A 14,251-nucleotide genomic window follows, 5' to 3' on the forward strand; every position below is an offset into this window, starting at 1 on the left:
TTTAACCTCATCATTTACATATTTATATGCAGTTTAAGTTCAACAAGAAACATAGATTTAAAGTTTTGAACAGGTTTTTATTGTTCACTGAGAAATCCATGAGCATATTACAGTCACACTGTTCAGAAATAACATGCGCCATGGCAGCTTGGCTGAACAGAACAAAAAGTACTTCTCAGGTTTTTTATCTTATATTTTTCACTTTCTAGTTTGTTCAACCTCACAACCTTTAAGAGGATCAGCGGTTAAGAAAATTGATTGATGGATGGTTTGTTGTTCAGTCTTCATTCTTTTAAAACAGTAGCCATCAACAACACCTTGTTTTTGAGCAGTAAAGACATTCTGTTCTTCAGTCTACGTCAGCAACAGCATTAAAAAAAAAAAAAATTTCCCTTTTGGAAATCCAGTGGGCTATGCGCTCTCACTGGTGATAAGGATGTTAGGTACAGTTCAATATCTTCACAGTTGGGGGCACTGTAGCACCGTCGTCACAGTCTCGAGGTCAATACCATGTTCAGTGTGCCCTCAGGAGGCATCTATCCCACGCTGGTTACAATGAACACGCTCAGGATGAACACCAAGCCGGTACCCAGCTGCAGCTGCCTCAGAATCCACGAGAGATTCATGGCAATAGCTGCACAATGGCTAATTTGCATCAGGAAATATCCCATCTGTAGCCTCAAGTGGGGCACTACTCTGACATGTAGTCCTGGGACTCCATGGAGGACTGTTGGGATGTGGATTGGATTGAGGAGTGGTGGGATGCAGGTGGATTTTCCAGGCCAGATGTCATCAGGGGCAGATACAGATCGTCCATATTGGGCATGACAAACACTTTCTGTTGAGCAGCAATGATTAAAAGTTAGGAAACTGTCCACTGTAATTCACATACTCCTCTGAAACGTGGATTAAAATATTCTGAACAGATTGATTGATGGACTCACCTGGAACTCACACTGCAGTTTTTTCTCGATCCACTCAGTGACATGTGTGAAGGTGACCTCCCTCTCCCCGAGCATGGGACGCACATGAAGGTCTAACCTGGGAGGCACCCGGAAACTGTACCTGAGAGAGAAAAGAGGATTAGTGAAATAACATGCAGATGAATCAATAACAAATGTTCCGCTTGCACTGAATCTGTGTATGAAACAACAGTACCATATCCTGTCAGTAGGAGGAGGTGGGATGTTGATGGCCAGAGTACCAGAGAGCTCCAGGACCTCTACACTGAGCATCAGAGGCATGTTGGACACCTCAGCTATCTTCTTCCTGATGTACTCGTTCTCTGTGGCCTTCTGGAAGTATTTAGACTTTGCTATCTTGTCCACAAATCTCAGGATTTTCCTACTTGTGCTGCCACCAGTGTGCCTGGGGTAAAATAAGGACAACAGTAGAAAATGTATTATAAATACTTGTGTACTGGAAATCCAAAAATGACTGCCACTGGTTTGTTTTTTTCCCCCAACTTGCTAATGTGGCAATCCTGGTTCACATGCTTTACATGTCCAACGCTCATGTAAGACACTTTTTTTGCTCCTCATAGATTTGGACAAGCCATATGGACTAAATCTGCGCTCCAATGCAAACTCATTAGTGATGAGTCAGGTGTTTTTCATCACCCGTCAAAGGCTTAACCCCGCTTCGTATTGTATGGGAATCGCCATATTTACTACAAATTTTTGTCCCATAAGATTATTGTCGAGATTCAAGTGGTACGTATGACTGTATTTTCCTCAAACATTTCCTGAAATTTACATTATATCTGATTTGTGTAAAGCAGTGATTCCCAAGGTCTTTCTGTCTTGCTTTCTGTTGCAAGCCCCCAGCAAAAAATTTCCCTTCCTTAATTGCATGTTTCTTTTCACACATTCCTTCATTTCTGTTGGGAATGAAAAATGCCGGTTCCTTTCTAAAATCTGTCCATCTTGTACTCCACTTGTTGTTTAGGTTTCTGAATGAATCTTGCATGCCTGAATTTTGCTACTCTTCGGTTGCCAGATTTGCTGTTTTGCAGCAGACATTTCAACTTGTCATAGAAGGAAAAGCTCAGGTAGAGATAATAACCTTAATGATGTTGCATTCCAACAATTACTGCTAATCAGTTCGGTGTCACTGCACCTCACTATTACAGTGAAATACAGTTTTGTGACCTATGACCCATGGTATTTAATTTCTGTGATAGAAAACACCAATAAAGTTGTTAATTTACCCGTCAGCTGCTACCGCTGTGCTCTTATCTCCTACAGATCCCTGGGGCTCAGATGGAGGGACTTCCTCTTCATCAGACGAGCCTGCGCTGGATGACTCTTCATCACTATCAGCCAGTATACACAGCCTGGGCTTACAGCTGTAAAACACACCAGCGGTACTTCTTAATGCAAACTACAAAGTTTAGAAACTGCATTTCTCCACAGCATGTTCACCTTCGCCTCCACATATCCCCTTTATCTACTAAGGAATATGAAAGTTTGATGGGCCTCACCCCACTTGCTGGGTCTCTGGAACACTGTGAGCCTCGTCCTCTCCCTCTTTACCCAGCTTACACAGGTTCATCTTAGTCTCCAGGGTCATCTGAAGGCAGCCTGTGTACATCACCTCCATTTCAAGCCACAGGCCTTGGAGATGGAAAGAGGGAGTTAAAGCAGAGAGAAGAAGAACAGCTAACAGCTATCAGGTTGCAGGTAAGTCTGCAGATTTCTTAAGGAAGTTTGGGCTAAACTCTAAAACTTTGTTTTGGAGGCTGAGCCAACATCTTTCTTGATTTGCTCTGGCACAGTGTTGTTGCAGAGGGAACATAAGACCAATAGAGGATAGCTTTGGCGTGTTATTGTTGGTTGAGCTTAGTCAAGGCTAAGAGGATTGCTAATCGCTTCAGCAGGAGACAATGGAAAGCTTTTAAGGCGGTCACGATGAACTCTGTAATGAAATAAATGAGATCACGGCCTGAGCTGACTGCAGGAATGTGACCGAGAGAGAGATCTGGGTAGAGACTGCCGGAGAGACTAAACTTATTTGACCTTATAAAAGAAAACTCATCACCAAAGAGCAAAGGCGAGTATGGGAATGTACATACCTCTGCGGTCCAGTGTAGGTTTGGACGTGTTCAGGACCTGAGGTAGGCAGGTGCCAATGTCCAGATCAGCCAGAGTCAGCTCATTCATGAAGTATGGCAACTACAATGGGACAAACAGCCTAATTATTTATTAGACATGCTGCTTTCATGTCAGACATGAAAAACTTTCAAATTAAATCTGTGGAAAACAAATAGAGAGACCCGCAGAGGTAGCTAATTACCTCAAACAAAAGAGCGAGCAATGGAAGCCTGCAGGAAGTGTGTGTGTTTGTGTGAGTGTGAAGGAGAAGAGAAGCAAGAGAGAGAGAGAGGGGGACTTAGAGAGAGAGAGAGAGAGAGAGAGAGAGAGAGAGAGAGAGAGAGAGAGAGAGAGAGAGATGGTGTGTGTCAAAGGGGATGAGTAATGGGATGCTGTGGTGCCATCAGTGCTCGTCCACCTCCTGCCTCAGGAACCAGAGAGAGGGCATTATCAGCACTCTCTCTCTCTCTCTCTCACACACACACACACACACACACACACACACACACACACACACACACACACACACATACACACACACACACACAGCATCGATGTAGCTAATGACACGTCTTTTGACCTTGTACAAACACTAGTTCTGATGTTCAGCTCAGATCATCGAGTGACACAGTCTGTGCAGCTCTGACCCACAGTACACTCATTGTTGCCAGGTCATTAGTCAGTATGACACTGATGATGCTGCTGAAGTATGAAGATGAATGTGCAAATGAAAAGTAGAACGAAGAGCATCAGTGAAACCAATCATTGTGTCAACTAAGGACTTCAGTTCGCAACTAACCTTGAAAAATAAAATCAACACCATCATCCACCCTCACCTTGATCTTGCTGAGTTTCTTCTGGATCTTGTGCGCCACCTGATCGGTCCAGTACTTCTCCCGGAGAAAGTCCCAGAAGATCCTTCCCACTAGGGAGTTAACCCAGGTGGGCTGGCCCTCTGCAGAGCATCCCCCTGCCTCTGAACCTGCACTGGACTCAGCTCCAGCTTGACCTCCAGAGTTGTGCTCTTCATTGTGAATCTGCATGGAATTTCAGAGAGATAAGTCGTTGCGTAGCACATACATTTGCAATTTTCACTTACTCATGCTGATTCTGCATCTACGTCAGACTGTTTCTACGTGGGGTGGAGATTCCAAAACACCCAGACTGGGATTAGCAGCCGAGTCTGGTACTCTGCAGATGCACCACACTCAGTTCCTATTAATATCCTTCCAGCTACCTGATGCCTGATATTTCTGCACGTTGACATTTGGTCTAGTCAGCAAGGATTTGTTTCGCTGAGCCAGTGTCCTGGAAAAGGCTAATCTGAGCACAGAGCAGAACAGTAGCTAATATCGACCAGCTCTGATCAATGGGAGTTATGTAGAATATTAGCCCGGCATCCAGAGGGTAAGTATGGCAGAAGCAATGTTGTGATATCTGCTCCCGACAGACAGGGCTTCTTTAATTGGAATCTGATACATCAAGGAGGAGAGTTAAAAGTTTACATCACTTTAAAACCTCCACTGCCTCGATGTCAGGTCCAAAAGCTAAATAAAAGTTTTGTTCATTGACCTTCTTGTGGGTTGTGGGGCTTCCCTTTTCACTGTGGCAGGGGCTGGGTGTGGGGTTGCAACTCTCTGAGCCAATCAGTTGAGTCATGTAGATGCTGTAGTCCAACAGCGTTCTTGTTTTCATGGCTCCTGGCAAATCCTGCAGCTCCTCTGTGCCGTCTTTTACTGCATCTCCGCCAGATAGTAGTGTTTCTGGGTGATAAGTTAAAGACAAATACGAAGTGAGTGGGCTGAACGAGATGGTTAAATATAACCAATCGGCATGCACCATAACATCTTCGTACCTGTGTTCTCCTCTCCGCTCACACTGCTCTTGGCTCCAGCCCTGGAGGCAGACAGGAAGTGCTGGAACCATTCCTCCTTCTCTCTTCCCGTGCGGCCAAACAGGTAGAGGCTGACAGGAAGCTGGTTGTCCAGTAAGGTGTGTCGCTCCGTCCTTTCTTCCTCCTCCTGACCTTCAACCAGACTCTCCTCCCCTACCTCCCCCTCAGCCAGAGTGATGCAGATGGGATACTTCTTGTTCCACACCCTCTTGCGAGCCAGACCAGGAGGCAACAAAGACACCTGGGGTAAAAATAAACAGATTGGAACATTAAAAAAAAAGAGTTAGTCTCTTTTTTTTTTATCTCTTTCTCTCTTTCCAAAAGAGATGCTGGCAGGCAGAAATGTGTTGACAGTTAACTACTGCCAAAGCCCTCCCCACATTGATTAGATTGTGTATAAGCTTTATTCTATTACCCTACTGGGAGCCACTGTCGCCAGCCTCAGTGTGTGACTGGCATAGTGGAGGGGTCAAGTTTATTCAGAGTATCATCACTTCAGTCCTAATCCTTCTGGTCTTTCACCTCCGTGTTAGATGACGAAGTGGGTGGTGAGAGATAAGAGTGAAGAGTTCAGGCAAGAGGTCACCTTGCTTCTCTCTCTCTCTCCCCTGTGAGGGACATGCCTGCTCTACTGGGAGCCTGAAATGACACACTGACCTTACAGTTAGCCAGCTGATAAGTGCGTGAACGTAGAAACATGGCCTCGCGAGGTGTCTCGTCAAACGCCGCCCACCGAGGGATGTTGGCACGCGGGTGTGCCAGGTGCAGGCGGCTGCCCTCCAGTGTGACATAGACAGAGTGTGTGATGGAGGGGTGGAAAGTCTCAGGGTCGTAGCTGTGCGTCTCATTCATCCAGCCCTGGAGGAAAATGATGAAAGCGGCAACGCAGTCAGTCACAAATCACTTCACATTTCCCTTTCATAACTGAACAGTCTTGACAGCTGTGTTGTGGCTTTATTTATGTGCATTTAACTAAGTGTTAATATCAAGCAGAAAATATGTCAACCTAGCAAAGTCTCTACTCAGGCAAATGAAATTCACAGTGAGTGGTGAGAACTGTGACAATACAGCTCAGCAGGAGGGGAAACATGAGCCATGGCAGAATACATCTGTCTCATTTAACACTGTGAAAAAGCTTACAGCCTCATGGTAGAAACTCCTCTATCCTCATGAACTTCACCTTATTTGAACCTGCTAACTCAGCAGAGCTGTCAAGCAGTGCTTTGTGAAGGCTATTATCAATATAACCCTCTCTTTAAATGCTGAACCTGCTGTTCCTAAAGGTATTAAGGCAAAAAATCTACAGCTATGTTAGAGGCACTGTGAAGCTGCACTTAGCAGCAGGCAGTGGTGCTTTGAACTAAATGCTAACATACGAACTTTTAGCAGGTGTAATGTTTACAACTGTCACCATCTTTCTTTGGTGTGTTAGCATGCTAACAATTGTTAATTAGCACAAAAGTATAGCTAAAGTGCTGAGGCGTGAATGTTTGTACCTAATTTCACGGCAATCTATCTAATGGAAAAATTTCACCAAAACGGCAATGTCAACCTTATGGCTGTAGTGGAAAAGACAGGGGATCACCAAAGTGAGACAGTAGCATTCATTGTCTGTTTACCATGAATGTATGTACCAAATTTCATGGCATTCCACCTTATAGTTGTTGAGATAATTTAGTCTAGACCACAGTGGTGGATTGGTCAATTCTTACAGCCACTCAGCCAGCATGGCTTAAAGCTCAGAGTGTTGTGTTCATGTGTAGATATATTTAGGTTGCTTTTTTAAGAATTGGGATTTCAATTAAATTTGAGTTTTTTTAAACTAATGAAAAACATAAGCCTGTCCCACCAAAGATGACACTGAAGTTAATGTTGAGCTTTGGTGAAATTAGCATACTGCTGCAGGTATAGCCATCTGTGAGTTCACCTGGCTGAGGGGCTGACAGAGAAAATGTTGGAGAGAGAAAACAAAACACATGTTCACACACAGAAAAAGTCAGTCTAAAAAAATCCCTCCTACTGTTTCCAGTCCAGTGGTTTTTCCAAATCAGTGCCTGGCATCTTGCTCTCACATGAGTAAGTGTAGCACAGACAGACAAGTTTGGGTAAAAGAAGGGGACACACAGAGTTGCAATGCCAGTTTGTTTAACTACTATATTTTACTAATTTATTACCTCTAGAATTTCTGGATCTGTGAGCTTTCCATCCAGCGGACACATGCTTGACTTGAAACGAGAGCCCTTGTTGCCTCCGGCATTTGAGCGTCGTGGGGCAAACATGAACACGACCACCAGGCCCAGCATAAAGCCACATGCAACCCCCACAGATAGACCTGTCAGGTAGGAGGGGAGGGGCAGCACAAAAAACCCGTAAGCTAGAAGACCCACAGGGAAGAGCCAGTGAATAGGCAGCGATGAGCGTGGGACTATGCCTCGAGACTGGGTGTAAGTTTTGTGATGTGTCCCTCTGGATCCATTCTGGAGCTCCACTACTTGAATCATATCTCCATAAGTGTGAATTTCGTAATTGCTGTCTCTGCTGTGGGCGTGGTGTTCTGGGGAGCCAGGGGATTTCATTAATGAACCCTTTTGGAGTCTTCTCAGAGGAGTGTCAAACACACCTCTGTGCTCACCATCAGTCCTCCTCCAGCACTTGAACTCTGCATCTTCACCGCTCCCCTCTCTTCCACAGCTCGCTTGGGAGGCTGGTGAGTCTCCAGCACCAGAGGCCCTCCCCTGCTTGGGGCTGCCACAGCTTTCATCCCCCATGATCTTACTCAGCATGCTCAGAGGATCCTGCATGGCCTCGGAGAACTTCCTCCGTGTGTCCTCCAGCTCAGCGATCAGTGAGCTGCCCCGCGGTTCGGTGGGAGACATGCTGCCTGTGGAAGGAGGTGACGCCCAGTCGTCATTCTCATTCAGTCCTCCTGCTTCAGGCCTTGCCTCTGCGATCTTTGGCTGGGTAAGCTGCTTCCATGGATGCAAATGCAGCTTGGAGTCAGACTTGGAGAGATTGACCTCTGGCTCAACGCGACGGGAGATCTCTGTGCTCAGGGACTTGACCAAGCTGAGGAGAGGTTTGCTTCTCAGAGAGCTGCCCTCCCTCGGCTCCAGGTCTGTGGAGGAGGATTTGACCAAGTTTGTGGTGACAAGCAGACCTGCTGATGATGCTGACAGATCAGCTAAAGAGCCTGGGGAGGAGGGGGAGTGAGGCAGGAAAGGGGTTTGGGAACGGTGGCCTTGGCTCAGGTCCAAATCGATCCCCAAACTGAGGTCAGGTTGACTCTCTCTGGTTTGCGGCTTGTCTCTGGAGAACGCCACGATGGGACCCTCATCGTGGCGGTCCAGGCTGAAGATGAGCTTGCTCTCCTCCATGTTGGCCGTCAACCACGAGCTACGGGGAGAATGAAGTCAACCAAAAGGAGTAGCCGACTACCAAAACATGGAGCATGGTGCTAACGCTGGGAGTCTGTAACTGCATGTAGACTTGTAAGATCCTCCTTGGGTAGCTCATCATGTTGGATGCTGGAAATGTGGTGAGAAACAAAGAAAATATATTAAAATTAAAACAGCTTCAACAAATCCTTAGCAATATTACTTATAATAACAATTTATAACATTTAACATTAAACCTCTGTTGGACTTCTTTACCTGCTGCTCTGACTGCTCCTGTTTCATTCCTCTCTGTTCCCTCTTCTCTGTCACTTTTCTAATTTTCTCTCTCCTTTCACCTTGAGACCTTTCTTTCCTAATCTTCTAATCCCTTTCTCTCCTGTGTCCTTTTTACTGTTCCTCCTAGGGCATTTGTGTGTTTCATTCTGTGTGCGCTGTCAATTCACACACAGTCTGAGTTTAAGGTAAGGAAGGTGTTGGACGAATGCTTTGTTTCTGGAATAATCTAAGGAGTCATTAGCCCCAGAGAGTCACAGTTAATCCCAAATTAGATGCAATGACCCATTAGCCATCTTCCATTAGGCTGCTCATGCCAGTTTTGGCATTGGTCTTTATCTAAGGAGCCGTGTAAGATGCTCAGTAAAACAACTGCTTTCTTTTCTTGTTATTTTAAATATTTGTGCAGTTTTCTTTGCAGCCGTAGACTGTTACTCATTTGCCTCCGCTGCCAAAATTCTCCAAGATGGTTCAGGAATTCAAAACTTCTTTTAGAAGCTCACTCCTCTCAACTCACGACTACCTGAGGTTTGATTGCAGTGAAACGCAGGAAAAAAAAAATGTATCTGTAGTGATGAAAGTGAACACATGCTGCTGTTCCTTGTGTCTAGAACATCTGATGTGAAGACAAACAAATGCACAAACACAAGCACTACAGATAAATATACTGTAAATGCACCCTCATTTCAATTATATATGAAGGAAATTGTACAATTAGTCCAGTTGTCTTTGTTCAGATAACAAATAGTGGGGCATATGGTCTGAGCAGTGTCTTTGTGCCGTATCCAAAAAAGAAAACAAGCCGTCATGATATTATCTGGGATTTCTACATCCCTGACAGCCTGAAAGACAACACCCGACAGAAGAGAGGGAAGGCAATTGGGAGACGAGTAATTCCAGCCACTGCACTACCAAAACACTGGAAAGACTTCCTGCATGTTGATGAGTACAAAACCCTTTACATGATGGGAAAAAAAGTCTACGCAACTCAGGGTGGTGCTCTGCTCTCCTGGCCAGTGTCACTTGACAAATCTCACTCAGCGTTCTCATTAGGAAGCAGACACGCTCTTGCTCCTGCATGTGTCAGATGCATGTGTCTGGAGGGGGGTTGCAAGAAGGTGACTATTTGTACTGCAGACACTGACACTATTGTCCTGGCTGTGGCCATGTTTAGGGACATCGAGCCAGAGGAAATGTGGATTGCTCTTCGTGGATGCAGCCGTCTCCAAGGTGCTCCGTAAGACATCAACAAAACAATTAGATTTCAATGTTAGAAACACTGCCCTGGGAATAAAAGACACTGAGTTGCTTGCCAAACTTGCACCTGGAGACATGATAGCCCCTTGAGGCAAAACATCACTGAAACTGCCTCAGGATGCAAGACAGGCTGTATCAAAGGAAAAGCATGAGGGAGAGGCTCAGCTGAATGGCATTGCTTTTGCAGTTTTTAGTCTTTATGTTGATATTATTGTGTCCCAGTGTTCGAACGACTTAAAGGCACATTCGCGGGGGGGACACACACACTCTTCTGATAGTTCAGGACAATATCAGAGATGCTCTCGAGAAGGACTGTGCTGTGACCACAACAGTGATGTCATGCATTTGGTGAGAGGCAGCAGAATCATCAAGTACAGTGTGTGTCATATGATCATCTCCTGCAAGCGTTGGCCCACAGTGTCAGTGGAGTCTGCCAATGCTTCCAGCTGGAAGACGTTGTCTACCCACCAAAAATCTGCAATTGTCTCTTCACAACAGCTACCGGGGACGATACTGACCGCAATCCAAGTTCTGGAACAGCGAAGGGCTTGTTTCATGGCACTGGTATCCCTTTGATACAGCACCCTACACATGAATGTGCAGGCTCTGACCGTGGCGTGCTTGACATGAATCCACTCCGTCCGCTAGGTCGATCATCCCTCTGCCACAAGGATATACCAATGTGCCGCCAGTTGCTCATATGTCAAATTCACAGCCCCTCCAGTGAATGGCCCCTGTGAGACCCCTTGAATTCCAGATGGCAACATAAACAGTATGAGCAGCTGAGAGCAGTGATGGCAGCCCAGGAGGAGCGGGAAACGAAAGCCCCTCCATGTCATGGTAAATGGCAAATAGACTGCACTTATATAGGCATCTTCTAGTCTTATCGACCACTCAAAGCGCTTTACAACGGAAGCCATTCACACATACATTCACTCAGCGCCATACATAGACTATACACACATTCACAAACCGATGATACATTTGTTCAGTATCTCTAAGGACACTTTGAAGTGAGGACTGGAGGAACTAGGACTTGAACTGCCAAGCTTCCGATTAGTGCTCTACCTCCTGAGTCACAACCATATGAATATAACTGGGAAAACAAACTTTCTTTTTTTTCTCCAACCACTCCCTCTCGACTGTCCATTATGCCTTTGAAAGCATAACAATTAGACACTCCCTTGGGAAATCCGAGCATTTGAGAGCATATGGATCTATAACACGCTGTTCACAGCTTGTTTACAAGTGACAGCCACTGACATGCATCACGGAAGGCATGCTGCACAGCCCAATTCACAGATAGTCAACAGCTACGGTCCAGACTCAGAGTGGATTAACTCTAATCCTCCATATTAAAGAGGCTTTTACAACAGGAAATTAAGACACTTGGGACATGAATAAAATCTGATGAATGGGCAATCAGTGTGTTTCAATTTCAGATACATTTTCAGATTGACTTGACAGACACACGCAGACATAATGCACTGCCACTTGTAGTCACAAGATGGCTTTATGAGCAATACAAAGCGTTTGTATTTATAGAGAACTGCAGCATAAGTAAACTGACTATTAGAAATGATGATGATGCAGTAAAAACCTCTAGAAAAACATAGCAAGTGGATCTTTAGTTAGGATTAATGAATCCCTGTTTTAGTAAGTTGGCTGTTTGTTTCTTTTTCTTGTTATCAGAGCAAATGCAAAGGCCCGATTCCTTCACATAAGAACATAAAACAGCCATTTAGTGGCCTCATTTTTACATAAAAGCAGCAACACAAAATGTAACATTAGTATGACAGTTGAGCAGTGACTGACCATTGTCGTGCATATTACAAATTCTAGCCCTGACCTGGATGAACACAATTTTCAAGGCTACAAATAGTCATTTGGTACCATGTTGCTGGCACAATTTAACTGGCTCACCCCTTATCTGCCCACCTCTCTGCACACTGTTCATGAGAAGAGATATTAATTTTTAGCACCAACCTGCTGGGCTGTTTGTCAAATCTAATTAACCAAAAGCGTCACTCAGCCAGTGCTAAACCTGCTCCAGACAGCCCTAATCAATTTCTACTTCAGAGTCAATTTGGATCAGTTCTTGCTGACACAGAGAGGAAAACCTTCCCTGCTAAGAGGAATAGTCAGCAGGGGTTTGGCAGCTTTCCAGTCAGGACAGTGCATGAATTTCGGCAGAAGTAAGGTAGGAAATAAGAGCAACCACCAGAGGACTGACACGGGATTTCAAGGGGAAAAGTTTGGAACGATGTAGGTTTTTTTGTTTGTCCAAGGAAAGTGGAAAGTGAGGTAGATATTGTTATTTTATATTTAGTGATGGAAGAATTTTTAAATATAGTCACACATTTGTAACTGTGATGTCCCATGCCAGGTTCTGTAACAAACACCTTTTCATCATTGGAGTGGGCAGATGGGAGCGTGATAATCACAGAAAAACAGAGCTGCAATCTGGTCCTGTCGAAATATACTTAATATCTGACATTTTCCACAATAGATTGTGATTTACTGAAGGCAAGAAAAGTCATGTATTTTCATTATTGCTTTGTTTTCTTATTATTTTCTCCTGTTATTATTGATTATTTGTATATCAAATGCCCAAAATACTGAAAAAATGCTCATCACAATTTCTCAGAGCCAAAGATGATTTCAAATCTCTTGTTTTGTTCATCCAACAGTCCAAAACTAAAATATATTCATTTACAATCATTTAAAACCAAGAAACAATTGAAAATGTCTTATCAAAATAGTTACAGAATAATTTTCTGTCCATCAACTAATCAATTAATCAACTCCAACAGTTTCAGATGTGGACCTTTCAAACAGGACTACAGAAGGTCACTGTGTCAGTAACATGTACTGTATAAGTAGGAGACTTTTACTATTACATGAAATAGTCATGTGTGTGTCGATATGATCCAGGCCATTCAGTATGGAGGAAAATGTTAATGAAGTTAAATGGAGAAACTTTTAATGACTGAAGGTATTAGAGGCCTATGTAAACAAAAGGTTAGTAAGCCTCATGACAAACAGGGCAGGTAGATTCAAGAGTCTATTAGTGAGTAGTAGATCACTTAAAGTGGATTAAAATAGAGAGGGAGAAATGATGTGACCATCTGAAAAATCCCATTTTTAATCCTGGCGCCAGCATGGGATTGAATCCTGCCAAAAAATCATCATGTCTTTACCGCTCTGTCCTCCTCTTGGCCTTTCTATCCTGGCTTAACAAGGACAATGGGGTAAAAAGGGAACAGAATATTCTTTTTTCTTTCTAAGATGTAATTCATTAAAAACCCAAGGGTAGTGCTGTATGAGGTTATGTGAGGACTGTCCATGGCATGGCATCTTTTCTTTTTTTTTTGTTTTGTTTTTTAAATGGCATTCCTATCCTCAAACAACCATTTGACCCTGACGACTGACACATTTGGCTCAGGGCTGTGTGTCTGGGTATCACATGGTCAGTGTTAGTGAAGCTGCACTTGATCCCATTAGGATAACCATTAAGACAATATCTCCTTTGCTAAAAGAGGTTGGTTGACTGTTTATGAACAATGGACCGTCAACTTTTTTCCCCCTTCAAGGGGCTAGTGCAGTTTCAAATAGAAGCCAAAGGCATCACTACATCGTCAGTCTGCGCTCTTTCTGTCATCACCTGTAGACAATTTCGCAAGTCTTATATTAGAGATTGAAGGCAGCTGTTCTACTGCTCGGATCGAGGCACTTTACAATAAACAAGTATTTGCCGCAGTCAGTGAAAAAAAACACTCACATGAATCTGCCATGTTCGACCGGCTGCTCCTCGGAGATCAGTGGCAGAGGTTGGGAGAGGTCCACAGTCAATGAGGCATCGGTTTGTGCAGAAATGTGCTTCAGGCTGCAGTGATCAGTCTGGATGCTGCAGAGTGCGGTGTGCTGCACTCGGAAATGCGCACCACCCACCGACCGTGGACAACAAATATTCAGCCAACTTTCCTCCGATTGTTTTCTGTCTCCGTCGCGAAATGGCCAAACTCGGAAAAAAAAGTCTCATTCAAATAAGCAGTTTATCTTTAAGGTGACCGCGTCAGAGATGTTGGCGGTGTTGTTGGACATCGCTTCTTCCTTCCGCTTCAGGAGGCGTCAACCCAATGCAGAATAATGTGATTATTGGAGTCCTGGCTGCAGACTGGACCAACCTCTAATCCAGATTAGGTTTGAAGGGCCAACAGTTGACAGAGCAACGACTCCTCTCTGATCCAAACACACACTGAGCTCAACCCCCCCCCCCCCCCCCCCCCCCCGTCCTCTGACACCGCAGTCCTGTACGCAGACTTATGTAATTGCACGAC

General features: G+C 44.5%; 1 protein-coding gene across 1 annotated transcript; it reads right to left on the bottom strand.

The window, feature by feature from the left end:
• Positions 1-101: 101 nt before the first annotated feature.
• LOC111227076 (testis-expressed protein 2-like) lies at positions 102-14,083 on the bottom strand. Its single transcript, XM_022752461.1, has 12 exons — positions 13,693-14,083; positions 7,161-8,510; positions 5,644-5,844; positions 4,948-5,227; positions 4,665-4,855; positions 3,929-4,129; positions 3,074-3,173; positions 2,483-2,615; positions 2,210-2,347; positions 1,159-1,368; positions 945-1,065; positions 102-838 (listed from the first exon to the last, which is right to left on the bottom strand). The coding sequence occupies exons 2-12, from the start codon at positions 8,358-8,360 to the stop codon at positions 692-694; spliced, it is 2,922 nt and encodes a 973-aa protein (XP_022608182.1). The 5' UTR covers positions 8,361-8,510; positions 13,693-14,083; the 3' UTR covers positions 102-691.
• Positions 14,084-14,251: the final 168 nt, after the last annotated feature.

The sequence above is a fragment of the Seriola dumerili genome, unplaced genomic scaffold, assembly GCF_002260705.1.
Source record: "Seriola dumerili isolate Sdu_G_001 unplaced genomic scaffold, Sdu_1.0 BDQW01000169.1, whole genome shotgun sequence".
Classification (NCBI taxonomy): domain Eukaryota; kingdom Metazoa; phylum Chordata; class Actinopteri; order Carangiformes; family Carangidae; genus Seriola; species Seriola dumerili.

Bases quoted from the DNA above. Each gene is read 5' to 3' on its own strand.
- LOC111227076 (XM_022752461.1), bottom strand. From the start codon at position 8,360: ATGGAGGAGAGCAAGCTCATCTTCAGCCTGGACCGCCACGATGAGGGT. The intron at 5,845-7,160 runs GTAATAAATTAG...ATTTTCCTCCAG, and splicing joins CAGATCCAGAAATTCTAGAG to GGCTGGATGAATGAGACGCA. The intron at 1,066-1,158 runs GTACTGTTGTTT...TTTCTCTCTCAG, and splicing joins CCTCCTACTGACAGGATATG to GTACAGTTTCCGGGTGCCTC.